Source organism: Lygodium microphyllum, chromosome 19 (assembly GCF_053477565.2).
Source record: "Lygodium microphyllum isolate KBCC chromosome 19, Lygodium_microphyllum_v1.1.10, whole genome shotgun sequence".
Taxonomy (NCBI): domain Eukaryota; kingdom Viridiplantae; phylum Streptophyta; class Polypodiopsida; order Schizaeales; family Lygodiaceae; genus Lygodium; species Lygodium microphyllum.
In genome coordinates this window covers 72947574-72974805 of record NC_141153.1, presented here as the reverse complement: position 1 = coordinate 72974805, position 27232 = coordinate 72947574, and the positions used below count along the sequence as shown (strand labels likewise).

Below are 27232 nucleotides of genomic sequence, written 5' to 3'. Positions count from 1 at the left end.
CCTGCTCATCTCTGTGAACTACCTGGATCATCTGCTGTAGCTCCTCCCGACCTGCGATTACTGTGGTCTGTATGTGTCTCCTTCCTGCAAGCTGACTCCCACCTATAGCTTGTCACCCGTGGAAGTGTAGTATCTGGTCCCTAATGTGTCTCTGAGTAGAACACTATATCTCTCCCTCTGAATGTCTCCTCAAAAGCTCCCACATCCAATCGGAGGGATCCATTACAGTTCCAAACTGCCACTGCAAGGCTGGTCCCATACGTCTCACACCGTCATTTGTGGCGCCTCTCCATGACTACCACTCTCCCTCCTCTGTAGAAGGCGAGTTTGCCCTCCTCCCTGGCTGCCTTAATTTTTGGCATGCACTCCCTCATGTGGGCTAGTTGGGTCGGTGTGAGATCGTCACCCAGAAACACACCAATCCCTTGCAATGTACAGCATTGAGCTAGGAAGTCTCTCCTAGCCTCCATGGTGGGGAAGCGGAGAATGAGTGCACGCTCTTTTGAGCTCTCTCCTTCTGTGCTTTTCTTGCCTACTCTCCAAGCGGAGACATGCGTATCTTTCTTAATATTCATTAACGTGTATAGCACCTTGGTGTCCTCATCCACTTTTTCATGTATCTTCAGCCCCGTCACCCGAACATGGAGTACTCTCATTTTCCTTTTTTGTTCCTCCTCCAATGTGTCATTGATTATGGTTGTTGTAGGTGCCTGTGCTAGGTGTTTCCCCTTCTTTGCAATTTGAATCCTTTGCTCCGCCTCCTCTACTTGCTGTTGGGTTTTCTTGAGCATCTTTGCCCAAGAAACAGCCTCCTTCATCGTCTCCTCCTTTTTTTGGAGTTGTTGTACTTCCTCTTTGATACGGGTGCGCTACTCGGTCATTGCTAGGTTGAATTTCTCCTTCCTCTAGCTTGGGGCTAAGCTGAATGTCAGTCAATTAGCTGCCTAAGTGATCGAATCTCCCCATCTTAGGCTTCTATCTTCAATTCCGGCTTTTTATTCTTATCGTTCAGCTGCATGTTCACTATGCTCAGTCCATTGTCATACTCCTTGACTTTGTTGATGGCATTGATAATCATCTGCTCTATTTGGACCTTCTCCATTCTCGGGGCGAACTCCGTCTTGTTGTGTTGGGCCTGTGGTGGAGCTCGATTCAGAGTTCAAAATAGAGGATAACCATTTCAATGAATGTGAGGAACAGCCATTTCATAACAGGTTTACTGTCTGCAACAAGAGGGACTATGGACTAGGAGATGGCAGTAGGGAACTGGGGGCTGTAGAGGTGGTGGGTGGGGAGCTGATGGATGGTGGGAGAGGCTGGCATTAGGTGGCGCAGATAAAGCAGGCGACGAAGGGCTGAGGTGGCGCAGGTGACGAGGGGTTGCAGGATGGCGAGGGATGTGACGGCAAGGCCGACGGGTAGAAGCTGGCTAGCAGGCGCTGCCGGCAGAATGGAATCGCGACCTGACATGGAGCTGTCGGACAAAAACTGCCTATCGTCCTATCGCGTGTCATGCCAGCTGACATGGAGAGAGAGAGAGAGAGACGCGTGTGTCCAGCTGACATGGGGAGAGAGAGAGAGAGAGAGAGAGAGAGAGAGAGAGAGAGACACACACACACACACATGCACGCACAGAGAAATGTTTATTGAAGACCAAATGACCTATCAGACCAAAATGGTGAATACAAGTATTCCATGATACGTCTTATCATGGATTTAAACATGACATAATAAAGAAATTAGATCCATCTTTGTATGGATTAAAAAAATGCCACAATTAAGAACCTAGATCCATCCATGTGTACAACCTACAAGAGTTCTTTACTCTCGTACTATCCTAAAATATCTAGCATGGGAACGATGGAGGGATCTCAGCACATGTATGGTGGTATCTCTTGAAATGAGCCTCCTTGAGAATGTCCAACTATGATAGGATGGTGCATGATACCCTAGATCTATTGGAATACATGTTATTATATTTCTTTTGTGTACACCTCCTACTTGTGAGCCCTTAGTTTGAATCGGATGAGGATGTGGGGAGCTCTGTTGTTGTTTGTCTGACCTTCGTGATTGTGTCAGCCTTCTCCATTTCAGGCATATTATGTGGAGACTAGGGTTTCTTCTCCATTTCAGCCACCATCTATTTGAGCTTGTCCACACTACCAACCACTTAGTGGAGTAAATTCCTACTTTAGCCACATGAGCAGCTGGATGCATTTGTCTTCGTCTTGGGCAGCCTGTTTTAGGCATCTTTTGGCAGTGAAGCAGGTCAGCCTGTTCATGGCTATTGCCTATTTAGAGGCTGCCCCAATCCATGCATCCACCCATTTTCTGATCATCTTTCCAGCCATCATCAGTCTTACTCTTCTTCAATCAGATCTTCTACTCCTGGACACACCTCTAGAGAGTGCAGGGGCTGATTGTGTGCAGTCTTGTATCAATGTTTTCAAATCAGTGTTCCTTCTGTACTTTTGTGTTTCATGTCTGCTCTTTTTCTTCTCTTCGTGTTCTTGCTTCCGTTGCACACTCTTGCAAGATCCTCACATAATCTCGCAGGCATTCCCTGGCACCAAAGGGTGGCCTGCCTGCTCTACAAAGCTAGGTTACTCTACCAATGGCCACCCAGATGGTCCTCTACTTGGAGAACTGGCCTTGATGGTGGGGCCCGTGCTCATGCTATGTTACTAAGGTCCTCAAAAGGTTTAAAACCCTATGAGTCATTTATTACATATTGATATCTTAAAAAAAGAAAACTTTGCAAACACTCAAAGTAAAAGCCTACGAAACAAGGCTATGAACCCTCCACATAAGTCCACCAGTCATCTTGGAGGGAGCTCTAGCATCTCTGGACTCCCAATGTATGTCCTAAGTTATAGATGATAGCAGTTTGTAGAGCAAAGAAAAACCTACTCCCACTATAAATAAAGAGATCTAACCAATCATGCTGGTACAAACAATTTGTCATTTGACAATATAAGGAACAGGTTATATGAAACATAACTACCTTTTATTTGACAACAGCTTACTCAAAGATCACGTGACTCTTTTTTCCATATTGCCAACAACCAGCAAAACAACAAGCAAAATGTCCAAAACCTTTGTCTTGTTCTGAAAGGAGCTCGTGCATGCAAAAACATGTCCAAATAATTTTTATTGGGTTCATTGTTAGACACATCAACAGCTATATTCTTGCATAGGATTAACTTTAAAAGAAAGAACCTCTTATGACTCAGTTGCATGACAAACTTGTGCACCCACCTGCAAGTTGCAACAGTACTCTCGAGACAGTGATTTCACCCAAAAAGAAAAAATAAAAGATACCGGTTCTTCTTTTGTTTTGAAAGGAGTTTGTCCATGCCAAAATACATTATATGATTTTCATTGACTTAACTGGACATACATCTAAAGGTATCTTCATGTGTACAATTAACTTTACCAGACAAAACCTCTTCTGATTAGGTTGCATGACAAACTCATGCATCCCCCTGTGATAGTAGTTTCTGACAATGGGTTCACCCCAGGGGGGAAAAAAGGATAGTAGTTTCAAGACAACTCCAAGTGCATACCCTATCATTGATTGTCTGCTCCAATGTCAAATTCTGAACTAAATTCACCTACTCAACTTTTGCAAAGTCCAACATTCCAGGTGAGAAGGTGGATAACAGTAGTCAGGTTCCTAGGCTATGCATACCACACTTGAAAGAAAGAAATTCCCAGCCTGCATAAAGGAAGAAATGCAGAGAACAGGCAACAAGCATTGTATAAAAGTCTATTTGCATACACGGAGGATTTATATGGCACTGCTAAAGCCTTAGTCAGAAGGGGCATGCATTCCAGGAAGACATCACACACCCCTAAATGTCCTCTGCAGAAAAATGGAAGAGAAATTGACTGCCTATATATGCAACTTACAGGTATTTTGACTCTAATACATTTACACATTCAACAGCTGTAAGTTCTAAATTTCTACTAAATTTATGCAAACTTTTTTCCCATTGCCCTACCTTTACACAATCAACAATAGTTGCCCTGTGTCTCTGAACGGCTTGTGTATCAACTGCCACAACCCTCAGGAGCATATTCAATGCAACATACCTGCCAACCAAAATATCTGAGTCACAACTATGTCTACTAGAAGATGGTCAATGAAAGAAACAAGAGCATTCAAAGGAAATGGCAAAACAGAGATTACAGAACAGCACGACCAATTTCACTTAGCCCTTAATTCCTGGAAACAAGGAATTTCTGAAAAAGGATTTGAGAGTTGATTGTTACACAACGGAGGCTTAAGGAACCTATTGCCTGCCAATCCAACTCCCCTGGGTAGATTGGCAGCCCCTGTTGAGCTAAAATATGCATTACTTGTTGATTAGCCTCTTAAACAGCCCCAAAACACACTAAAAATGCTCTTTTAGAGTAAAACCCTAAAACGGGGAGCGGTTCGAGCGAATTCAGTGGAAACCCTAAAACGGGGAGTGGTTCAAGAGAGTTTAATAGAAACCCTAATTTTTGGGGCGCCCTTCCACATCTATAAATAGATAGGCTGCCCCCATTCAGCCATCATCCTTGTTTGTAGGTTATACCAGCCCACACACCCTCTGTTGCTGTTGGCGCCCAGTTTCAATGCCTACAGCCCACCTCCATTTGCTGTCCAGCCATCATCGACTGCAGCCACATTATCTTCAGCATGTCCATTGCTGCAGGCAACAGATCTCAGCTGCTGGCGACTGCTCCAAACTGTCCTAGACTGTTGTTCAGCTTGCTGTCCATCATCTCCAGGGTCAGCCAGCCTGCCTTTTCAACATTGCAAGCCCTAACACTCTCAGACACTGTTTCAGCCTGCTGTTTACAGCAGACTGTGCACAGTTTCCAGCCTCCGATCGGTGGTACACTGCTGCATTTACCAGTTTCCAGCCTCCAGACTGCTGCATTTTGGTGGCCAGCCTGCTCTCATTCACTATTCAGCACTCCTACACTCCGACTGGTGGTCACAGACTTGGGATTCGTCTTCGGTGGACGTCACACTCCGACATTGCTCTGCCCTTGAACACACTATACACTCTTACATTCATTTACAGCATTCATTCACTTCAGAGTTGTGTTCTCTCTCTCCCTTCTTCTGTTTGTGTTTGAGTTTTGAGTTTTGCGTTTAGCGTTTGAGTTTTTTAGATTTGCGTTTAGGTTTGATTTTTTCCCTCTATATTTGTGTTTGTCTCTTTGTGTTTTTGTCGTGGTCGTACACTCTGCGTGTCCTCAGTGCAAACCCTAGCAGTTTCCTTCACATGGTATCAAAGCCAGTGCTCTTGTAAAGAGTATCCTCCGGATATTGTGGAGAGCTAGTCTTTATGCGAGGCACACAATGCAACTTGTAACCGAATCACAATGTCCTAGACACCTTCTTCTCCAGTTCCTATGATGTCTTATCAAGCTTCTCCATCATTGGAAGCCTTAAGACGGCATTATGGACTCGGCGAGCAGGACGACACTCCACCTTCACCAGATTTTACTAACATGACAGAGGAGGACTTTGAGGAGTACTATCGCAACAAGTGTGGTGATGTTAACACCTCTCCTACTAGTTTTGCTACCACATCTGGCCTATACCGGACCCTCGACTAGCTCACCCTTATTACATCCGTCAATGGAGAGCCCGCAATGGCACAACGAATATTGAGCTGATGCACAGATTGCTTCTTGAGTTTCACTCTCAGTTGCAGCACTTCCCACTCGCGTCAAAGCATTGCAGTCACCTTCTCAACCGCTATGCAGCTCGTGATCGTACTCGGCACATCAATCTTGACTTTGAGCTTCAAGAGTTCATTATTAAGGAAGGGGATGATCTGAAAGTCAAGCTAGCTGAATATAGGCGGTCACTTGCCGAGTTCACCACTACTAGCTCTTCAAAGTCAGATGACAATCAGGTTACATTTTTCTTGAATAACTTGCCCAACAAGTACTTCAATTTCATTCAACACATCATCTCCCAACCTAGATTGCCAACCTTCTACGAGTTTGAGTGCCAGTTCTTGCGTTACACGAGGCTATATGATCAAGTCCACAAAAAATCCTCATCACAGCCTTATTCAGAGTAGAGGGGGTTGGTTGCCTCTTCTTCGAGGACAACCACTGGTGGCAAGAACCCGCTAGATGCAAAGGCAAGCCCATCAAAGGGTGACTCCTCTTCCTCAGATGGAACCAAAGAATCCAGACCTATCTGGCGGCAACTCCCTAAGAAAAACCGATTTTGCACACATTGCCAGAGAGCAGGCCATGTGGACGAGGAGTGTCGCTCCAAGGCCCAAGGTCGTCCACCTAAAAAGCCTCCGTAGACCACTGCAACTGCACAGTCTAGTGGGGCAAAGCCCTCCGCTCCTGCTTCATCTGCTCCTTCAACACCTGTTGTTGCTGCTGTTGGACATGTGGCTCAAGTACATCCTCAGCGGCCCCCCTCTTTCACTACCCCTAAGCGATTGGCTGATTGGTCTGCAGGTTCTGATCCTGTTGCACTTCATGCATCCATCTCACCTTCTTCTCCACCTCGTCTTTCCCTTGGCAAAGCTCTGTTGCTGGACATACACGATGGTAGCCACTTCTTCGACTCTTATGCCTCTAGGTCCTTTCGGATACCCTAGGTCAGTCTAGCATTCATTTTTCTCACTCTTAGAGTCGGGCCCATAGGATTCATTATTCTTAGTTTTTCCATTTTTTGTCTTCCGCTACATTTTCTCACACACATACACATTCATTGTATTTATTTTGCGTTAGATTTTCTTATTGTTTTGTTTTTCTTTGGAATATCTCGCCACTAACCTCTGTGTTTACAGATTCTCATCTCTTTTGCAGGGTTTTGTCTTTCAGAGTAGGGCTAACTTGCAGATTGCTTTGGTCCTCCCTGGGCTAGAGACGTGGGGATGCGCACCATTCCTTTCATGGTTTCATCATCCCATGAGTGCTTACTCGTCTTCTAGCATGGCGGTTTCTCCTCCTGAGGAGGATCGTGTAGTATCTCTCTCGATGCTATCATGGCGGTGACTTCTACCTTACTCTCCTAGCGGGGTGCTTCATCCACTTCATCTTCTTTCATTCCTTATGGTTCTTGGTACCATATGAAACCGACATCAGGCTCCTCTTCCTTCTTGGGCATCTACATCGAGGTTGAGAGGGAGTTGCTACCCTTCTTGGTATTCTACAGGCTTCCACACTTTGTCTTCGACATCGGCTTCTTCCCCTTGTTGTACCTTACCCTTTGCATTGCATGATTACATTATCCTTGTACTAAGGCGCTTGGGCAAGTGAACAATTTCCCAACGAGGGACACTGTCCAAGTGGCACCTGCTGCATGAGCATTCTTCACCATGTACCATACTTTGCATCTGGTTGTGCAGAGCACCACTTACGCGGATACTAAGCTGTTTCCACCGGTGACTGTTATTACCACACCACCATCCTTCTTCATCACATGGATACCTCATCACCTATTTTTCCTCGTCATCGACACCCTGAGTGGATGGATTAGATTGTACTATTTTGTGATGTGTTGGGTATACCCTCCCTACTCCCGTCTTCTGGGTCACTTTTACTCAATCGGCCGCATCCCATCAAATTTACTTCACTTATTCAAAAAAAAATATTAAAAATTAAAAATTCATGTAGTTCCATCTGCCTTTGTAGGGCTTGGTAGGCCACTGGGCAGCCGACGTGCACCCTTTGTCCGATGCCCTGTCCTCACTGGGGTGACTACTTGGATTAGCTTGGTAAGATAACCATCGCCTCTGTAGTCTTGGTAGGCTACTGGGCAGCCAACGTGCACTCTTTGTCTGATGCCTTGACTGCTTTGGGGTGGGACGCCTTGGGATACATAAACATCACATTGGCTGGTCTAATCTTTCAGCTCAATTTTGGGCCTAAGATGGGGTGTTGAGCTAAAATATGCATTACTTGCTGATTAGCCTCTTAAACAACCCCAAATCACACTAAAAATGCTCTCTTAGAGTAAAACCCTAAAACGAGGAGTGGTTCAAGAGAGTTCAATGGAAACCCTAAAACAGGGAGAGGTTCGCAAGAGTTTAGTGGAAACCCTAATTTTTGGGACGCCCTTCCACATCTATAAATAGACAGGCTGCCCCCATTCAGCCATCATCGTTGTTTGCAGATTACACCAGCCCACATACCCTCTGTTTGCTGTTGGCGTCCAATTTCAACCTTGCAGCCCGCCTCCATTTGCTATCCAACCATCATCGACTGCAGCCACATTATCTTCAGCCTGTCCATTGCTGTAGGCGACGGCGCTCAGCTGCTCCCGACTGTCCCAGACTGCTGTCCAGCCTGCTGTCCATCATCTCTAGGATCAGCCAGCCTGCATTTTCAGCATTGCAGACTCTGACACTCTTAGACACTGTTTCAGCTTACTGTTTACAGCAGACTGTGCATAGTTTCCAGCCTCTGATCAGTGGTACACTACTGCGTTTACTAGTTTCCAGCCTCCAAACTGCTGTGTTTTGATGACTAGCCTGTTGCCATTCACTATTCAGCACTCCTACACTCCGACTGGTAGTCACAGACTTAGGATCCGTCTTCAATGGACGATCCGTCTTCAGTGGACGTTACACTCCGACATTGCTTTGCCTTGAGCATAGTACACTCTTACACTCATTTACAGCATTCATTCACTTCAGAGTTGTGTTCTCTCTCCCTTCTTCTGTTTGTCTTTGAGTTTCTATGTTTGAGTTTTGAGTTTTGCGTTTAGAGTTTGAGTTTTTAAGTTTTGCGTTTAGGGTTTGAGTTTTGCCCTCTGTGTCTGTGTCTGTCTCTTTGTGTTTCTGTCGTGGTCGTACACTCTGTGTGTCCTCAGTGCAAACCCTAGCAATTTCCTTCACAGCCCCTACTAATATCCCGGCCAAAACTCCAGAAGACCTCTAAAGCACAATTGTGTATATGCCTATGTGCACTCCTCCCTTAGAATGGCCACCATCCATGGCCTTAAAAATCAAACCACCACTAAAATAGCCAAGGTTTTGAAGATGGACCTTGCTGTTGGAAAAAGGAGGTAGAAATGAAAAATATTGAGACGGGAACTACTGTGAAGGACATTGTTGGAAAGGGACAAGCTGGAACAGGTAGAAAAAGATTGGTTTTGTTGTATGCTGACCTGCTGGGACGGAATCTAGTGCATAGGGGGCCGAGGAGATAAGGGCTGGGAAGGAAGCTAGGGTGCTGGCTGATCAAGAACTGCACCTAAAGCCACTTAAGCAGAGCCCCAAAACAACTTATTTTGTGCCTATTTTAGGCTTATTTTAGTTAAAACCCTAAAATGGGGCACAGATCGAGAGAGTTAAGTGGGGGATCCCAAACTTTCTATAATAAGCAGCTTGCCCTCCACTCTTCCCATCTCATTTTTGCAGTTTTCAGGTCTTTCAGCTTGTTGCCGACACCCAGATGCAGAGGACATTGCAGTCCAAGCTGGCCATTGCTATCTACATCAATCCTCTGAGAGAGAGGGGACAGATCGAAGCTCAGCTCAGAGTACATAGTTGACAGCGAAGAGAGTGGAGAGTGAAGACACGACTCCCAATGCAATAATCAAAGGGTAATGTGCTAGTACAAGGTACAACCCTTAAACCTTAGGGTTATCAATGTGCGTTCACACCCAAATGGTGTAAAACATGATAAGTGCCCAAACTGTGTAACATAAGCACATAACATAAAGGAGAATAAATCTGGGGGAAAAAACCCCTCACAAGGAGAGTAAAACGTGTCCCAATGTCCTACCGAGGATCACCAACACTCCTCTGTGAGCATAGGCATAAGTCAAACCCAACAAACCCCCCTGGAGTGAAGACTCATCAGCATACAAGGATCATCCACCAAAGGAGATCAAATTTAAAGCATTGCAGAATGCTTCAAATGTGTCATGGGGAAGAGCTTTCGTGAAGATATCTGCCACATTATTGGTGATAGGACAGTAGACAAGGCTGATATCTCTTGCATGTAGCCTTTCTCTGACAAAGTGATAGTGGACCTCTATGTGTTTCGTGTGTGCATGAAACATTGGGTTCCATGCCATACAATAGCACTCTGACTATCAATAAACAAAGGAGTAGGCTCCGTGACAGATACATCAAGATCAGCCAACAAACGTCTCGGCCATATACATTCAATTGTAGTACTGAAAGTTGCTTTATATTCAACTTCACAAGACGATGTGGCAACAATGGATTGTTTCTTGCTAAGCCAAGAGTTGCAAGATGAGCCAAGAAAAAAACAGTTTCCACTTGTAGAGTGATGTGAATCAAAATCACTAGCCCAATCTAAATCACTGTAAGTATGTAGTTGCAGTGGTCTCCCCTTGGCATAAAGCAATCCAAGAGTCCTAGTCCCCTGCAAGTAATGAAAAATAACACTTCACAACTTGCCAATGTGACATGCCTGGGATGTGCAAATATTTGCTCACGACTGAATATATGGCCTTGTATTGCATAAATAAATGAGACATTCAACTGTTGGAGCATACGTATGGATGTCAAACAAATCACTCTCATCATGCAAGGACAGCTTGAGTCCAAGCTCCATTGGTTTGTAAATTGGTTTGCAATCCTATAAGCCAAACCTCTCAAAAAGTCTACCAATATATATGGACTGTGAGAATGCAATGCCTCTAGCATCATGAATGAAATGAATGCCCAAATAGTAGTGCAAAGGCCCCAAGTCTAATATCTCAAAAGTTTACTACAAACTTTGTTTGAATGCTGAAATCTAATTAGCATGTGTCCTAGTGAGCAGAAGATTATCTACATAAAGACATGACCAGCAAGGATCCCCCTCTTTACATATGTGAAAAGTAGACTCTAATGAGCTGTTAATAAACCCTAAAAGGCATCAATTTTTGCATATCAAGCTCGGGAAGCTTCTTTTAAACTATGGAAAGCTTTTTTCAGCTTGCATACCAAGTGTTCAAATCCCTCAATTGCAAAACCAATGGGCTGCTGTACATACACTTCTTCTTGAGGTTCCCCATATAAAAATGCAATCTTAATATTAAGCTGGCAAGCATGATGGGCAGCCAAAGCAACCATAGACCGAATGGTATTCATACGGGATGTAGGCGCAAATGTCTCCTCATAGTCAATGCCTTTCTTTTACGCGTAGCCTTTGGCCACAAGCCTAGCTTTATACTTGTCAATGGATCCATCTGCATTTCTTTTTAGCTTATAGACCCACTTTGTACCAATGGCTTTCTTCCCAACAGGCAATGTCACAAAATCCCATATTTAATTCTTTATGATAGAATAAAATTTAGCTTGCATTGCTGCCATCCAATGCACACTTTGCTATGCATTCTCAAAAAATCCAAGCTCCTCATCCTCAAGTGTGTGTGCTGCCATAACAAATCCATCGTATTAGCATGCTCACATAGACGGGCTTCTCTTCTAGTATGACCAGCAATAGGAGCATCCAAATGACTATCTTTCATAGTCTGCAATTACCATCTAGGCATCTGCCTAGTTTCTTGATTGTGTGCAAGCTCCTCCTGAATCTTAAATTCAGGGTCTTGTTGAATATTCAGATTAGCCATAAGCTGAATTACTACATTGCTCAATGAAGCAACTGACTGAACATTTGTTCATTTACTAAAGCTCCAACTGTATCACCAAAAGAAATGGGCAATAGCCCTTCAAACACATCATTTGCAGTCTGATATGTATCAAAACTAGCAAGGGATAATTCTGATTTTTCATCAAAAACCACATCCCTACTGACAAAGACTTTCTTGGAAATAGGATCATACGGGTATATCTTGTGCCCTCATTGTTGTACCCTACAAAAATGCATTTAACAGTCTTGTTGTCCAACTTCTTTCTTAGTACTTCGGAAATATGAGCATACACAAGACACCCAAAAGTACGAAAATGGCCAACTAAAGGTTTCTAGCTATTCCAAGTCTCAAAAGACATAACATTCTTTAATGCCTTGGTCGGGCACTTGTTCAAAACATGGCAAACACACATAACTGCTTTCACCCAAAAACCATGTGGCAAACTCTTAGCTTTCAGCTTAAATCTAGCTATCTCCATGAGTGACCAATCTTCCTCTCTGCAAACCCATTCTGCTGTGGAGTATGTGCAATAGTATACTAATGGACAATGCCTTTCTTTATTAAAGAATCAGATTTAGCTTGCATTGCTGCCATCCAATGCACACTTTGTTATGCATCCTCAAAACATTCACGTTCCTCATCATCAAGTGTATGTGATGCCATAACAAACTCCATTGTATTAACATGATCATGTAGATGAGCTTGTCTTCAAGCTCCTTGCCAACGCACTGTTGCCCACCATCGCGCCTCCCCCATCCCTCCTACCACCATCACGCTTTCCCCCCCTCCTGGCCGCCATCGCGCCCCCCCCTTCCTGGCCGCCACTGCGCCCCCCGCCTAGCTACCATCAGGCTTCCCCCTCCAATAGCCATCGCATCTTCCCCCTTCCTGGCCACCACTACGCCATCGCCCCCCCCCCCCCCCCTTTTTGGCCGCCACTGCGCCTCCCACCTGTCCGTCATTGTGCCTTCCCTCTTCTCTCCATCACCTTGAGCGCCACCACCTTCTTGACGCGCTACCCCCCTTACTCGTCAGCTTCTTCTCCTCATGCTTCACAACCCCCCTCCCCCCGCCCTGCTGGCAGCCGCGACAATGTCTTCACCTTCTTTGAGGCGACAGAGTGAGCCCATCACAGTGGTCAAGGATTGGCGATACTACTCTTGGATTTCGAGAAAGCCTATGACAACGTTGACTGGGACTTCTCAGAGAGCACCATGGTAAGGTTGGGCTTTCCTGAGGCATGCATCCACAAGGTCTCCGCACTTTACAGATCAGCTACCAGCAGGGTTCTCATAGGTGGCAGGCAAGGGGAGGAGTTTTGGTTAGAGAGATCGGTCCAGCAAGGCTGCCCTCTGGCCCCATATCTATTCCTACTCTTTGCAAAGGCGATGTCACACTTCCTCAGGTCACGTGCGAGAGAGTTACATGGCCTCCGACTTCTGGTGAGAGAGGAGACGGAGCTATTAGACTCAGAGTATGCGGATGATACAACACTCTACATAGAGAACGATGAGCTGATGCTGGAGAGAGTGAGACTAGTTCTCGAGGTGTTTTGCACTGCAACGGCAGTGAAAATCAACTGGTAAAAGTCAATTGGTTTCCTGACGAATTTGGACTCCAGTAAGGAGTGGAGCGTCCACTTCGGATTTAGATGGGTGTGCAAAGGACAGACTGTCCGTTACCTAGGATTCCAACTGGGACTCGACATCACTCTTGCCCAGCAGTTTCTTCTAGTCCTCGACTCTATTCAGAGGAATTGACCTACTGGAGTACAACTCACCTTTCCCTAGCGGGCCAAGCCCTGGTGGTTAACCAAGTCCTAGCGAAGGCTTGGTGCATCACCTCATGTCCGTGCTTCTCTTCACCCTGTGTAGTTCAACTTCACTACCTAGTGTGGAACTTTCTCTGGGCTGGGTTAGACGATTCTAGGGACTCCCGGGCCAAGGTGGCATGCGCGACCGTCATCTGGCATCGGTTAGAGGGAGGGCTTGGGATAATAGACCCAGAGTATCAGAGTCTGGCCCTTTCGGGCAAGCTAGTAGTCCGCGGTCTCACACCGGGAGAGCAGACATGGAAGGTCCTATTGCATGAGGGTCTCCAGGAGTGTAGACCGAGACTTGGCAGTGATTGAAGACTGTCCTTGAGATGGATCTTCATGACGGCCCAAATCATGCCCCCCAGATCCTCCTTCCTACGCAACTTACTTCGTGTGTGGCAAGGCCTCCGTAAGGCCCTAATTTAGAGCCCCCCTGATATGCCATGAGGAGATAGACTGCCAGCCGGTGATCTAGAATCCCCAAGTCAAAGATCGGGATGGGGTTAGGAGGCCGGCCCAGCTTGTACCATTAGGATATGGCCAGAGGTGTACAAGATGGTGGACCAGGAGGTGTTGCAGGGAGCATCAGGTTCCCAAAGAGGAGTCAAGTTGAGGAGAAGGGAGATTGACGCAACAATACCTCAAGAGTGGCTTGACCCCCCAATACGAGAGCCGGTAGAGCCCGGTGAGGTATGGGCCGCTAGGTTTTCACCAACAGGCATCCCCATACACGTGGCAGGTAGAGTGGGCGGTGCCCCACATGGGACTTTCTTTACCATGCAGGAGGGGGGGCGTCTAGTCCTTGATAGAGGGCAACAAGATGAGGGGTTATGTGTCCTTTCGTAGAGGAGGATTCGAGTGGTTGGCCTTCAAGGAAAGACATGGCGTCTGGACCCTTATGTGTTCTGGGAGGAGCTCCGAGAGTGGCGTCTCTGGATTTGGGAGGTAGGCCACTTGATGAGCTGGAGTGGGATCCTAACGAGTGGCTATGGTTGGCCACTGTAGTCGCCAAGAAGCCACCAAGGTCCCTGGAATACACAACCAGGATTGGCAGACACGTACTAATGCAAGAGAGCATGGACTGGGCGCCTCCACGTAGCAAGTACTAGGCAAAGCACAACATCACGGATGCTTTCTGACGGACCTTCTGGCACCACCTATGGGACAACTAGAGACTGAGGAGGGTTTCATACTTCTTATGGCAGTTGGCACATGGAGGCTTGGTGGTGGGGAGTTGGTTAGCCTAAATGCAGAAGGATGGAGGTTGTAAACGCTGCTCATAGCAGGTTCTGAAAACTCCAAAGAACTGTCTTTAGTCATGTGAGGCAACGCAGCTCACGTGGGGATGAGCATGCCTCATTCTCCACCGTATAGCACCCAGCCTGGGGGGATGTATCTCATGGGGAGCTTTCTGATAGCAGGCAATCAGCCAGGGCCGTCACCTTTTATATGAGGCCGAGATGTAGGACACGATCTTCATCATTGAGATTGAGAATGGGTCTTGCACAATGGTCGGTTTGGAGGCTCTACCCATCTGCCAGATACTAGAGCCCACAGCAGACCGCTCCAAGGTACGAGAGATCGTAGGGAATCTTACTGGATAGCACATAGTAGGTTCTGAAAACTCCAAAGAACTGTCTTTAGTCATGTGAGGCAACGCAGCTCACATGGGGATGAGCATGCCTCATTCTCCACCGTATAGCACCCAGCCTAGGGGGATGTATCTCATGGGGAGCTTTCTGATAGCAGGCAATCAGCCAGGGCCATCACCTTTTATATGAGGCCGAGATGTAGGACACGATCTTCATCATTGAGGATGGGTCTTGCACAATGGTCGGTTTGGAGGCTCTACCCATCCGCCAGGTACTAGAGCCCACAGCAGACCGCTCCAAGGTACGGGAGATCATAGGGAGTCTTACTGGATAGCACATTTGGAAGACGCTGTGTCAAGAGGTTTTTGGCGGGGAGAGACTTTCAGTACAAGCGACTTTGACAGAGCTCTGGACCTCCATCATTTGCTCCCTCCACGGCCGATGGGACCAGGTGCAAGGCGAGTCTCGAGCTCATCAGGAGCTCCGTTTTTACTTCATGCGCACTTGGGGCAGCCATGACCTATTCTTCATGATGCAGGCAAGCAGCCCCAAATGGCGATACACCCCCCCCCCCCCCCCCCCAAATGGCTTCTTGGCCCCATCCCCCCTAGACTGCCTTGAGAGGCTTGTACACATGATTTATTTATGACCTTGCACCAGGTCCAGCTAGTCTGTTGAGCATGAGCATCCCGTTGTAATCAATCTTTTCGAGTAATATAATGAGCCACATTTTATTTGCAAAAAAAGATGAGCTTGTCTTCTAGTACAACCAACAATAGGAGCATCCAAATGACTATCTTTCACAGTCTGCAAGTAACATCTAGGCATCTGCCTAGCTTCCTAATTGTGTACAAGCTCCTATTGAATCTCAAATTTAGTATCTTGCTGAATATTCAGTTCAGCCATAAGCTGAATTTTCTGCATTGCTCAATGGAGCAGTTGGCTGAACATTATGTTCAATTGTTAAAGCGCCAGCTATATCACCAAAAGAAACGGGCAGCAGCCCCTCAAGCACATCACTGGCAGCCTACTATGTATCAAAACCAGCAAGGGATAATTCTGATTTTTCATCAAAAACCACATTCCTACTGACAAACAATTTCTTGGAAATAGGATTATACATTCTATATCCTTTGTTCTCACTACTGTACCCTACAAAAATGCATTTAACAACCTTGTTGTCCAACTTCTTTCTTAGTACCTTGGGAATATGAGTATACGCAACACAACCAAATGTACAAAAATGGCCAACTAAAGGTTTTCGGCTATTCCAAGCCTCAAAAGGCGTAACATTCTTTAATGCCTTGGTAGGGCCCCTGTTCAAGCCATGGCAAGCACACATAACTACTTCCGTCCAAAAACCATATAGCAAACTCTTAGCTTTCAACATACATCTGGCCATCTCCGTGAGTGACTAATCCTTCCTCTCTGCAACCCCATTATGCTATGGAGTATATACAATAGTATACTAATGGACAATGCCTTTCTACTTCAAAAAATTATTCAACATGGAAGACATGTATTTTCCCCCTCGGTCCGAACGGAGAGTCTTAATACTACAGCCAGACTAATTTTCGGCAACTGCAACAAAAACCAAAAATGCATCATACACCTCTGACTTTTTCACCAATGAGTAGATTCAACAAAAACGAGTAAATCCATCAATGAAGGTGATGAAATAATAACCTCCACCCAATGATTTTGTCTACATAGGTCCACATACATCCGAATGCACAATCTGTAATCTAGAAGCTACTTCAAAAGTAGCATCATGAGGAAACGAGAATCGTTGAATTTTCTCCAAAATGCGTCTCTCACAAATATGCTTAGGGAGTCTCTCCAAGAGAGGTAAGCCATCTGGCATCTGTATACGTTGCATAAGCATCAAACTCCCATAGTTGGCATGCCCCATGCGAGCATGCCATAACTCTGCCTGTGACATAGCAAGAGTAAGAGTAGATACTAAATAGACTGACTGCTCAACCAAGTAAGCATCTAACTCATAGAGTCCATGACATAATATGCCAATCAAAACCAAAGTCATGAAATCTTTATCCCTGACCATATATTTATCATCATCAAATGTAACTTGTATACCACACTTTGCCAAAGAAAAAATGAACAATAGATTCTTCTTTACGCCTGGCACATATAATGCATCCTATAAACGAAGAGTAGAGCCATCAATGGCTATCAACACAATCTCCCCAATACCTCTAACAGGGTAAGATGCATTGTTGGCACACTGCACAGACTTGCTAACAGGAGTTGCAATAACAAAGGAAAACAAATCCCTGTGGGATGTAATGTGTCTAGAAGCACCACTGTCAAAGAACTAAGAGCTAGTATCCTTAATAGAGCTAAATGCTCTATCAACCTCAAAAGAGTCATAACTGCAAGTGTAGAAACACTAGTCACGGTCTATAACAAAAGACGCGGACTCAGTAGTAGTAAAAGGTGCATTAAAAAAAAACATCCCTAACTCCTCCTTCTCCTTTGCTATAGGCTTCTTACATTCCGTAATGTAATGACCTGGCTTCTAGCAATAGTGACACTTGCCCTTCTTGGCTTGCGTACCCCCATGTTTCTTGCTGCTCTGTGAACTGAACTCCTAGAACTTTGCGGAGCATTTTTAGACTGGTTGCCCTTGCTCTTCCTCCTTACCAAAAAAGCCTATTCAGAGGTTATTGCATGCACCCCACTATTCTTTCTTGTTTGCTTTTCTTTTAGGAGCAAACTAACCAACTGAAGAACAGTAAGTGGCTACGGAGAAATTCTCATGTGAGATTTAAGGCCATATGAAATGCCAAATAAAAGGGCGGCAATGAATTCAGAGTAGAAGAGATTAACGGTGCATCCAAATAATACTCGTCTACATTCATTAACTACTCACGCAAGTCTTGAATTTTGGTAAGATGATCTTGCATGGAATCACCTTCATCCATCTTCACATTCTCAAGCTCTTTTATCAAGAAAGAGAGTCTCATTTTTTCCAACAAACATCTGCTCAAGTGCCAGCCATGCTTCTCGTGAAGAAACTACAGACTGTATGTGCAGATTATAGACCGTTGCTGAACTGCCAATGCAATCAATGACAATGCTTGAGCATCCCCCCGTGTATCCCAAGCCTTTTGTGCTGCTAATCCTTGGGGAAGTGGCTGAGCTGGAGCGGGCAGAGTAGGCCTTTGACCACGTCCTTGTAGAGAAGGTGTTGCAAGAGCCACAACTCCAAGATGAACTTCTTCACCACTAACGTAATCCAAAAGATTTTCTGAAATCAACACATTTTTTATCATAAAAGACCATAGAGAATAATCGTTGCCATCCAGTCTATCCTCCTTGGATACATATGTGAATACATCACTTTGTCCCTGATTTCCCATGGCAAACGTCACCTCTTCAAAGAGCACAAGAGCAAGACCTAAAGTTGAACCAACCTGGAAATCTGAGAATTTCCAGAAATTACAGCGAGCATCACGCTATAATTAACAAATTTGATCACACTTTGTCAAAACTATTCAATGTACACGCTGTCTAATGCACAAACAGTGCTTAGCAACACAGAAAATGCAAAACCCCAATATTTTGTTTCCCAAAATGCACAATTTCAGTCTATTTCAGAATGATCCTGATGTATATTTGCCAATGTTTGAACTAAACCAAAAAGCCCCAAATTCTTGGCCCGAAATTCAAGAAATTACTGCAATAATTGTGTCCCAAACATGTGCAAGAGCAAAAATAGCCTGCCCGGGCAAAAGCTCCTCTCTGAAATTCAAATCTGAATGAAAAATGAATAAATTTCTCCTTTTACCTTTACAATGCTGGAAGAATGGAGCTGGAGCAAAGATAGGTGGCAAACAAGCAAGCTGGTGGGCGGACCAGGCTGGTGGTGGCATCAGGACCACGACGCAGTTGGCACAAGCGGACTGCAGAGGCAGAGGTATGCGGCATTGGCAGATAGGGCAACTAGAGGCGCTATAGGTGGTGGCATCTGAGGCAGGGCGCCAGGCAGCATGCTGGCTGCTGGTGACTCTGCTGGTGTCGCTGCTGGCAGCAGTGCAGAAAGCTGCACAGGCAGTTGGGGGTTCCCTTGCAGGCGGAGGCAGCAGCTGACCAAGCTGGAGCTAGAGCTCGGCAATCGAGTGCTGCTGGTACAAGGACTCCACAATGCAAGAAACTGAGCTGAACTCAGCTCTGATACCAAATGTGAGAGAGAGGGGACAGATTGAAGCTCAGCTCAAAGTACACACTTGGCAGTGAAGAGGGTGTGAGAGTGAAGACATGACTTCCAATGCAATAATTAAATAGTAATGTGCAAGTACAAAGTACAACCCTTAAACCTTAGGGTTGTTGTTAATGTGCATTCACACCCAAAAGGTGTAAAACATTAAAAGTGTCCAAACTATGTAACATAAGCACATAAAATAAAGGAGAATAAAATTGGGGAAAAAAACCTCTCATAAGGAGAGTAAAAAGTGCCCCAATGTCCTACCAAAGATAACGAACACTCCTCTATGAGCGTAAACGTGAGTCAAACCCAACAAGTCTGGTGCCTATTTTCAACCTTTTCCATGCTGATTGGAGCTCATTACAGCCAGGTGACTGTTGCTGCTGACATCAGCCTACCACATCATCATCCTTGCTAGCGACTCGTGATTTGCTGCTGTACAGAGTTTTCTCTCTCCTCCAGCTGTCGCCCTGCTGTGTTTGGCAGACTCTCACCTCAGCCAGTTGTCGCCCAGCCTGGACAGGTTGCGTTTTGCCGTTTTCTCTATCCTCATTTTGCATTGGCAGGTTTTCACTCTCCTCACTCTGCATTTGCAGATTTTCTCTCCTCGGCTTGCATTCGCTGCTGCACACTGCCATCTGGTCAGATCAAGCACACTTGCTGCTGCATTTGCTGGTGTTCAACATCCGAAGGCTGCCTTGCTGCATTTTGGGATCCATTCAAAGTGCGACACACTCTCCAACTCATTACCCCTACCCTAATCCTCGAGATACAGGAGTTTGTGGTACAATATTCACTCTTTGCATAGTGTGTTTGCTGCATGAGCATTGTATATTCAGCAGTCATGCACTTCATTATTCTTTGTGCTCATTATCTCTAAGTTACCCTAACCCTAACTATGCTCTGTGTTATCAGTTTGTGCTTTATCATACGATTGATATTGTGTTTTCTGTGTTTAGAGCCTTTCCTCACATCGTTTCAAAGCCAAGTTGTGCATGAGCATTGTATATTCAGCAGTCATGCACTTCATTATTCTTTGTGCTCACTGTCTCTAAGTTACCCTAACCCTAACTATGTTCTGTGTTATCAGTTTGTGCTTTGTCATATACTTGATATTGTGTTTTCTGTGTTTAGAGCCTTCCCTCACATGGTATCAAAGCCAAGTTGTATTTGAGAAACCTTGGACTTGATCAAAGAGCTCATCCGCAGAAGCAAGAACAACAGAAGGTTTGGATGACTTTAAACACCGACACACCGCCCCAGACTCCACAAACAAGCACGTCAAGAAACGAGTAGGAGTGGGCCTCCCAACTTGCCCCTGCAAGATCTGGCATGGGTGGAGAGACATTGGACTACCATGGAGACCATCAATCGTACGAGATTTCAACCATTGAGTACGATCTCATCCTTATGCATAGGTAAGGTAAGCTTGAGTTTCCTTCTTTAGTTTTGGTGCACAAAACTATTGACCATGTAGATACAATAGAATCTCCACTAGGGACTGGCCATTCTCAAGTGGAACCTAGCACTGACTACATACCACTTCCATCTTACTTCTTTTCTCCAGTGCCAAGTATGAACAACTTCGTTTCTAATTCTATGAAATCTAATTCCTCTAATCCTCATGGGACAGGAGATCCTCTTGGAAAAAAATTAAAACATAACATTTTTTGGTTTTGAAGTAATAAGGAAGATAGATATTTCTTTGAAAACTCCAAACAAGGTAAGCAAAAGAAGAAAGAACTGGTAAGTATCCCTTCTCTTTCTTTTCCTTCAAATGATTTTGTTTGTCATGGTCATACTGAAGTAGGAACATCTCATTCTTTTGCATTTAATGGACAAAAGGAACCAATGATGTTTCCCACATCTTCACCCATCACAAATCCATTTGGGCTTCCACCCATCCCTTCCTCATCTTTCGCTGCACATTCTTTTCGGCCTCCATTAAGTGCACCTATGTTTCCATACACACCACACCAAGGGGTCCTCCATTAGGCATAGCCTTTAGCACTTCTTTCTCTTATTCGAGTGGTGTCCCTATGATGGGAGCTCATCCTCCCACACACACATTTTCGAATTTTCCCCCTCTAGGATATTCTTCGAGTGTGGATCATTTGATACCACAATTTGCCTCTATGACTTTACCCAATGGACTGATTGATTACTCTGTTGTGCCCTAACAAACTCTTAGACAAGGCTACTGTGTCCCAATGCCTCCACCTTCGGCAACTTATGGAAGCACTTTTGTTCCAATCCCTCCGCAGCAATCGACATTCATTGGACATCAACAACCTATTTTTACCTACCCTACTTATTCCCCTCCCTATCTTCCTTCATCTTATCCACCACCACATCACACTTATCCACCTCCACCGGCCCCTCATGGTTCTAGCTCCTCATCTGCCAAGAATTCATTCAATGACAAGACTCATTTCAACGCCTCTAACTACACCACTTGGTCTAATTTGATGAGGTATATCTTAGATTCCCAAAACCTATATGATCTCGTGCAAGGGTTGGAATCATTCCAACCCGATGCCACACTTGTTCCATATGAGGTTCCATATGAGGTCGTCCACTCATGGAAGGCTTATAATGTCTCTGCTATAGTTGAACTAATGCACGGCTTAGTTTGATTCTCAACTTTAGCATTTTGACTTAGCGTCAGAGCATTGGGCATACTTGATTGTCCGCTGCGCGGCTCAATATAGAATCCACCACATTAATCTTGATCATGTGCTTCAGATTTTTACTATCAATGCTAAGGATGACCTTAAGGTCAAGTTGTTAGAGTATCGGTGTCACAACTCTATAGAAACAGAATTTGTATCCTTTTTCATTAATTTGTCTATATAATGATTTATTAAATTTATTTCCTTTGCACTAATTAGATATAAAGAAAAGTGCATTGGAGCTGGCCACTAATGAGTGGTCACAGGTTATGGTGGACCCACGCGGTGGGTTAGAGAAAAGATAGTTCACACTTCCACCTATATGGCCCGATTGGGCGCCTGTGACCAAAACTCGCGCATATCAGGGTTAGACTCACACACAGAAAAGATTGATGCCTTGAAGTGTGGGCTAGATCCCCCAAAACAGACAGTTACAATCAACAAGATGGCATGATCATGAAATGCTTGTACAATGTGCATGTGTGGGCTGAAAGCTTAAAATGCACATTTCTTTATATCTAATTAGTGCAAAGGAAATAAATTTAATAAATCATTATATAGACAAATTAATGAAAAATGATACAAATTCTGTTTCTATAGAGTTGTGACAAAAAAAGGATACAAATTCTGTTTCTATAGAGTTGTGACAATCGGTGACTCCTCATCACTGAGTTCTCTACGACGGGGGCTTCTAAGTCTCCTAATGACTAGGTCACGTTGTTCCTAAACAAGTTACCAAGGAAATATTTAAACTTTCTACAGCGGGTCATCTCACAGGCCTCTACGCCCACATTCTATGAATTTGAGTATTAGCTCTTGCATTGTGCCAGGTTGTTCGATCAATTTCATAGGTCATCTCCTACAGTGGGGGCTCTTATTGCCACTTCCCAAAAGGGGCAACAAGGAAAGGGTAAGAAATCATAAACTTCCACTCAAACCTCATCTAGTGAGACCTAAGGGAACAATCAATCCTCTCTCAAATAGGGCGGCAGAATGTACCTATGAAAAACAGGTATTGTCAACATTTCAAAAGACTACCCATTTTTACGACGAGTGTCAATCAAAGGCATGAGGCACACAGCCAAAATCCAAGTCTTAGATCCCCACACCCCAGCAAGGTAACCCCCCGCAAGGGAAGCAAGGTGGTGGCAATCAATCTCAAAGGCAATGGAAAGCTTAGACTCACACTACCACCAATCAGGCACCACAATTAACAACATTCTCAACTCCAGAGGGCTTGTCTGATTGGTTTACAGAGGTCCACATTGTCTCCTTAGAGACATCAGATGCAAGTCTCGTCCACATTTGTAAGCTATCTTCAGGAAAAAAGAATGCATAGCCCACTTATCACAACCCAGCACTTTTGCTCATACTTGGATTGTGGACAGTGGAGCTACTCATCACATGACCCCTATAGATGGCATTTTTCTCACCAAACATCCCGTAGCTGGTAGAGTCAGAGTAGGGAACAACAAGATCCAAGCTTGTGGTCACATTAGTTTTGCAACTAATGAGAGCCAAGATCATGCTATGTTGGACAACGTATATCATGTCCCCCAACTTGGGATGAACTTATTGTCTATTCAACAACTTTTCCGATTGGAGCAAGCAATCTTCTTTACATCGACTGCAATCGAAGTCATTGATGACAAGACTAATTTAGTCCTTGCTCGTGGCAAGGCACAACCTAGTGGCCTCTATCACATGATGCACTTTCTTACCGTGCCAATAATTGAGAACTCGGAATTCCATCACTTCTAGGCTTTAGCCACTACACAGGAGCCTTTGAGCATTGAGTATCTCTGGCATTACTGCTTAGGAAATCATGTATATTACTCTCTTTATAAGTTATCGCATCACCAAATGGTTGACGATGTTCCCCGCCTAAAGCTATCTCGAGAGGTCTGTAAAGCATGTTAACTCAATAAGCAACATCGTACCCTATTTCCACAATAGTCCAATCATCGAGCTTAGGCTCCATTGAGATTAATTCACGTTGATCTTTGTGGCCCAACACCCATTGCTTCCTTAAACGGCACACTTTACTTCTTTTTGATAGCAAATGATTTCTCTAGGTACATGTGGGTGTACTTTCTCAAGCACAAGTTTGATGCTTTCACCTATTTTAGTCCTTCGTTGCTGCTGGTTCATAACCAGACTGGACATTGTGTCAGTATCATAAGGAGTGATAGTGGTGGCGAGTTTATCTTCCACAAGTTTTCTGAGTTTCTACAAGAGCATGGCATCTCTCGCCAGCTCACCTCTACCAACACCCCTTCCCAAAATGGAGTCATAGAGCGTAGAAACTAGACGGTTTATAACGTGGCACACTCTATGTTGTTCACAACAAAGCTTCCCAATCATCTATGGGTTGAGGTTGTTAGCACTGCAATGTACATCCTCAACCGTTGTCCAACCATAGTAGTCCCTCAACAAACTCCCTACAAGGCATTCTTTGGCAAGAGGCCTGTTATTTTCCACTTTAGAGTCTTCGGGAGTCGTGCATACACACAAACCCTTGACGACAAGATAGGAAAGCTCACTCCCCGAGCTGATCTATTAATCTTTGTGGGTTATTCTTCCAAAGTGAAAGTCTATCATTTGTTTGATCCTCAGACAAACAAGGTGATCATTAGGAGGGATGTCGTCTTTGATGAGAGGGACATAGTGTGGTCATATGCATCGAACTCCAAGTCCTTACCTCAACCCACATCATCCGATATCGTGCCTTTTGAGCCGGGTCTATTGCTCGCCCCTGACCTTCCTACACATTCTTTAGGCTCCCAAGCCCCCTTCGTCAGACATGTTACCTCGCTACTACTAGCAAACCATGTGGGATTCGAGGATCCTTCCACCGGATTGCATTTTGGAGAGCCCTAGAAGATCCGCTTGGCTTGCCCCTCAAGTTTTATATACTTTAGTCTTTACGGTTGATTACATTGCACATTCTGAGCCGGATACTTGGTAGGAGGCCCTCCAGGACCCTCTATGGTGTGAGGCCATGGAAAAGAAACCAGATAGTATTGGCCGGAATGAGAATTGGACCCTAGTGGATCATCCTAGTCACAAGAAGATCATCAGGACGAAGTGGATTTTTTGGACCAAGCTAAAGGGTGATGAGACTTTAGACGAGTACAAGGCTCGCCTTGTAGTGCAAGGTTTTTATCAAAAGCAAGGTATTGATTATGAAGAGACCTTCGCACCTACTACTCTGATAACATCTTTCTATTTGCTAGTTGCGCTCGCCACTTACCACAATTGGCCACGACATTAGATAGATGTCAAGAGTGTCTTTTTCAATGGTTATTTGGAGGAGGAAGTCTATATGGAACAACCACCAAGGTTTCCTTCTGCACACCGTCAGAATAAGGTGTTACATTTACGGAAATCTCTTTATGGGCTGAAGCAAGCTCCATGGTCTTCGTTCCAGAGGATGGATGAGTTCTTACAAACTCATGGATATCATTCTACCCCCTATGATCTAAATCTCTACGTGCGCACCACACGCAAGGGGATCAGCTATATCCTCTTGTATGTCGATGACTTATTTATCACTGGCTTAGATTTTGCTACCATAGTAGAAATTAAGGCCAAGCTTTGTGCTACCTTTGAGATGACTTAACCTTAGACTGTCCTCTTATTTCTTGGGGATGGAGGTAGTTTGATCTGGGGGAAATAATTTTGTCTCCCGGTAGAAGTATGCCCTTCAACTGATGGAGCAGTATTGCACACATCAAACATGACCTATGGTCACTCCTCTTGATCCCACTCTCCATCTGTTGAAGGATACCCTAGGTCAACCCTTTGATACACACACCTATCAATCTGTTGTAGGGAAGCTTCTTTGGTTGATTCATACTAGGCTAGATTTAGCATACTCAATTAGTGTACTTAGTATTTTTCAACACCTAGGATATTACATTGGATTGCTTATCTTCATGTGTTGAGATATTTGCGGTGTACTTTTAATTATGGCCTGACTTATGGACATGGTTTATGCTTGCAAGTTTACACTCATTCTAACTGGGTGACAGATCCTGACACCCGGCGTTTCTATGGCGGTTACCTCTTTTCCTTAGGCACGGCTTCCATTTATTGATCAAGCCATAAGCACAAGATGGTGGCAATCTCTACGGACGATGCTGAGTATAGATCTCTCTTTGATGATACCACTGAGGCCATCTATCTAAGGAGCTTACTGGCTGCGCTTCAATTTACTTGTGATTCTCCTGCAATTGTCTACTGCAACACTTGGAGTACCATTGCGCTTGCAGGCAACCCAATCATCACACCTCAAACGTAGCATGTGGAAGTCCACTTCCACTTTCCTAAAGAGCAGGTTCAACTAGACACTATTTGCCTAGAGTTTGTGCCTTCAAGCGACAATTTTGCAGATATTTTGACCAAAGCGGTTAACCGGCCGATCCTACAGCACATCCTATCTTGGATTGGCTTGGGTGCACCTTCCTTTACTTCTTCAGATTGACGGAGCAGAGCTGCTTCCCTCTTGCTTTTCTCTCCAATTTGGGAGGGAGTAGTTTTATCTTTTGATCAATGACAATGATTATGTTTACATTTTAGCTTTAGATATTTCAAACATTTATTATTCTTTGTAATAGTATTTAAAAACACTTGTAACTTCATCCGCACTGTCAGGATGACATGATTGCAAAGGGGCATTGGGACAAGTGAACAATTTCCCTACGAGGGCACTGTCCAATGGCACCATTGCATCACATTTTGCATGAGCATGACATCTTACATACCTCTTTGTATTACCCCATGCATTGACATTCTGTTCATGTTAACATGCATCTATGTGCATTTATCACTTTTCGGTCTTTCATGAGTGGTCGACTCTAGATCCACCATATTTGTGGCATTGCACATGGCAATTTTCCAAGGTTGTTCCCCCATGCTTGTTTGCTTGCTTTGCTTATCTTGCTAAGCTCACCATCATCTTTTTTGCCTCTCCACATATTCTCCATATGATTGGCACACACATACACTTCCATTATCCTTAGGCACTTATCCTAATAGTGTGTGGGATAGGTTTGCTTGTTTCATGAGGGAGTTGGGCCTATTTCCTCTCTGATACTTCATTGGTTGTTGCCCCACCATTACTCATGTATTCTTTTATAAAAAACAAAAAGTCTATTGTTGATTCCATCCGCCTTTACATGCCTTGGTAGGCCCTTGGGCAGTCGACGAGCACCCTTGGTCCAATGCCCTGGTCTCTCTCGGGTGATCACTTGGGCTCCCTTGGTAAAATAACCATCACCTCTATAGTCTTGGTAGCCACTGGGCAATCACTATACACCCTTTGACCGA

General features: G+C 44.7%; 2 protein-coding genes across 3 annotated transcripts in view; both read right to left on the bottom strand.

The window, feature by feature from the left end:
* Positions 1-27232, bottom strand: part of LOC148020028 (AP-1 complex subunit gamma-2-like) — a 95679-nt gene that overhangs the window by 27010 nt on the left and 41437 nt on the right. For both annotated transcript variants that reach the window (XR_015694919.1, XM_087700298.1), the window contains exon 7: positions 4005-4095. Coding sequence is in view for 1 of the 2 variants with exons in the window: in XM_087700298.1 (XP_087556424.1) it covers positions 4005-4095 (91 nt within the window). In the remaining variant the exon portion in view is untranslated. The remainder of the gene's footprint in view (positions 1-4004; positions 4096-27232) is intronic.
* LOC148020029 (uncharacterized) lies at positions 273-1399 on the bottom strand. Its single transcript, XM_087700786.1, has one exon. The coding sequence runs from the start codon at positions 816-818 to the stop codon at positions 273-275; it is 546 nt and encodes a 181-aa protein (XP_087556912.1). The 5' UTR covers positions 819-1399.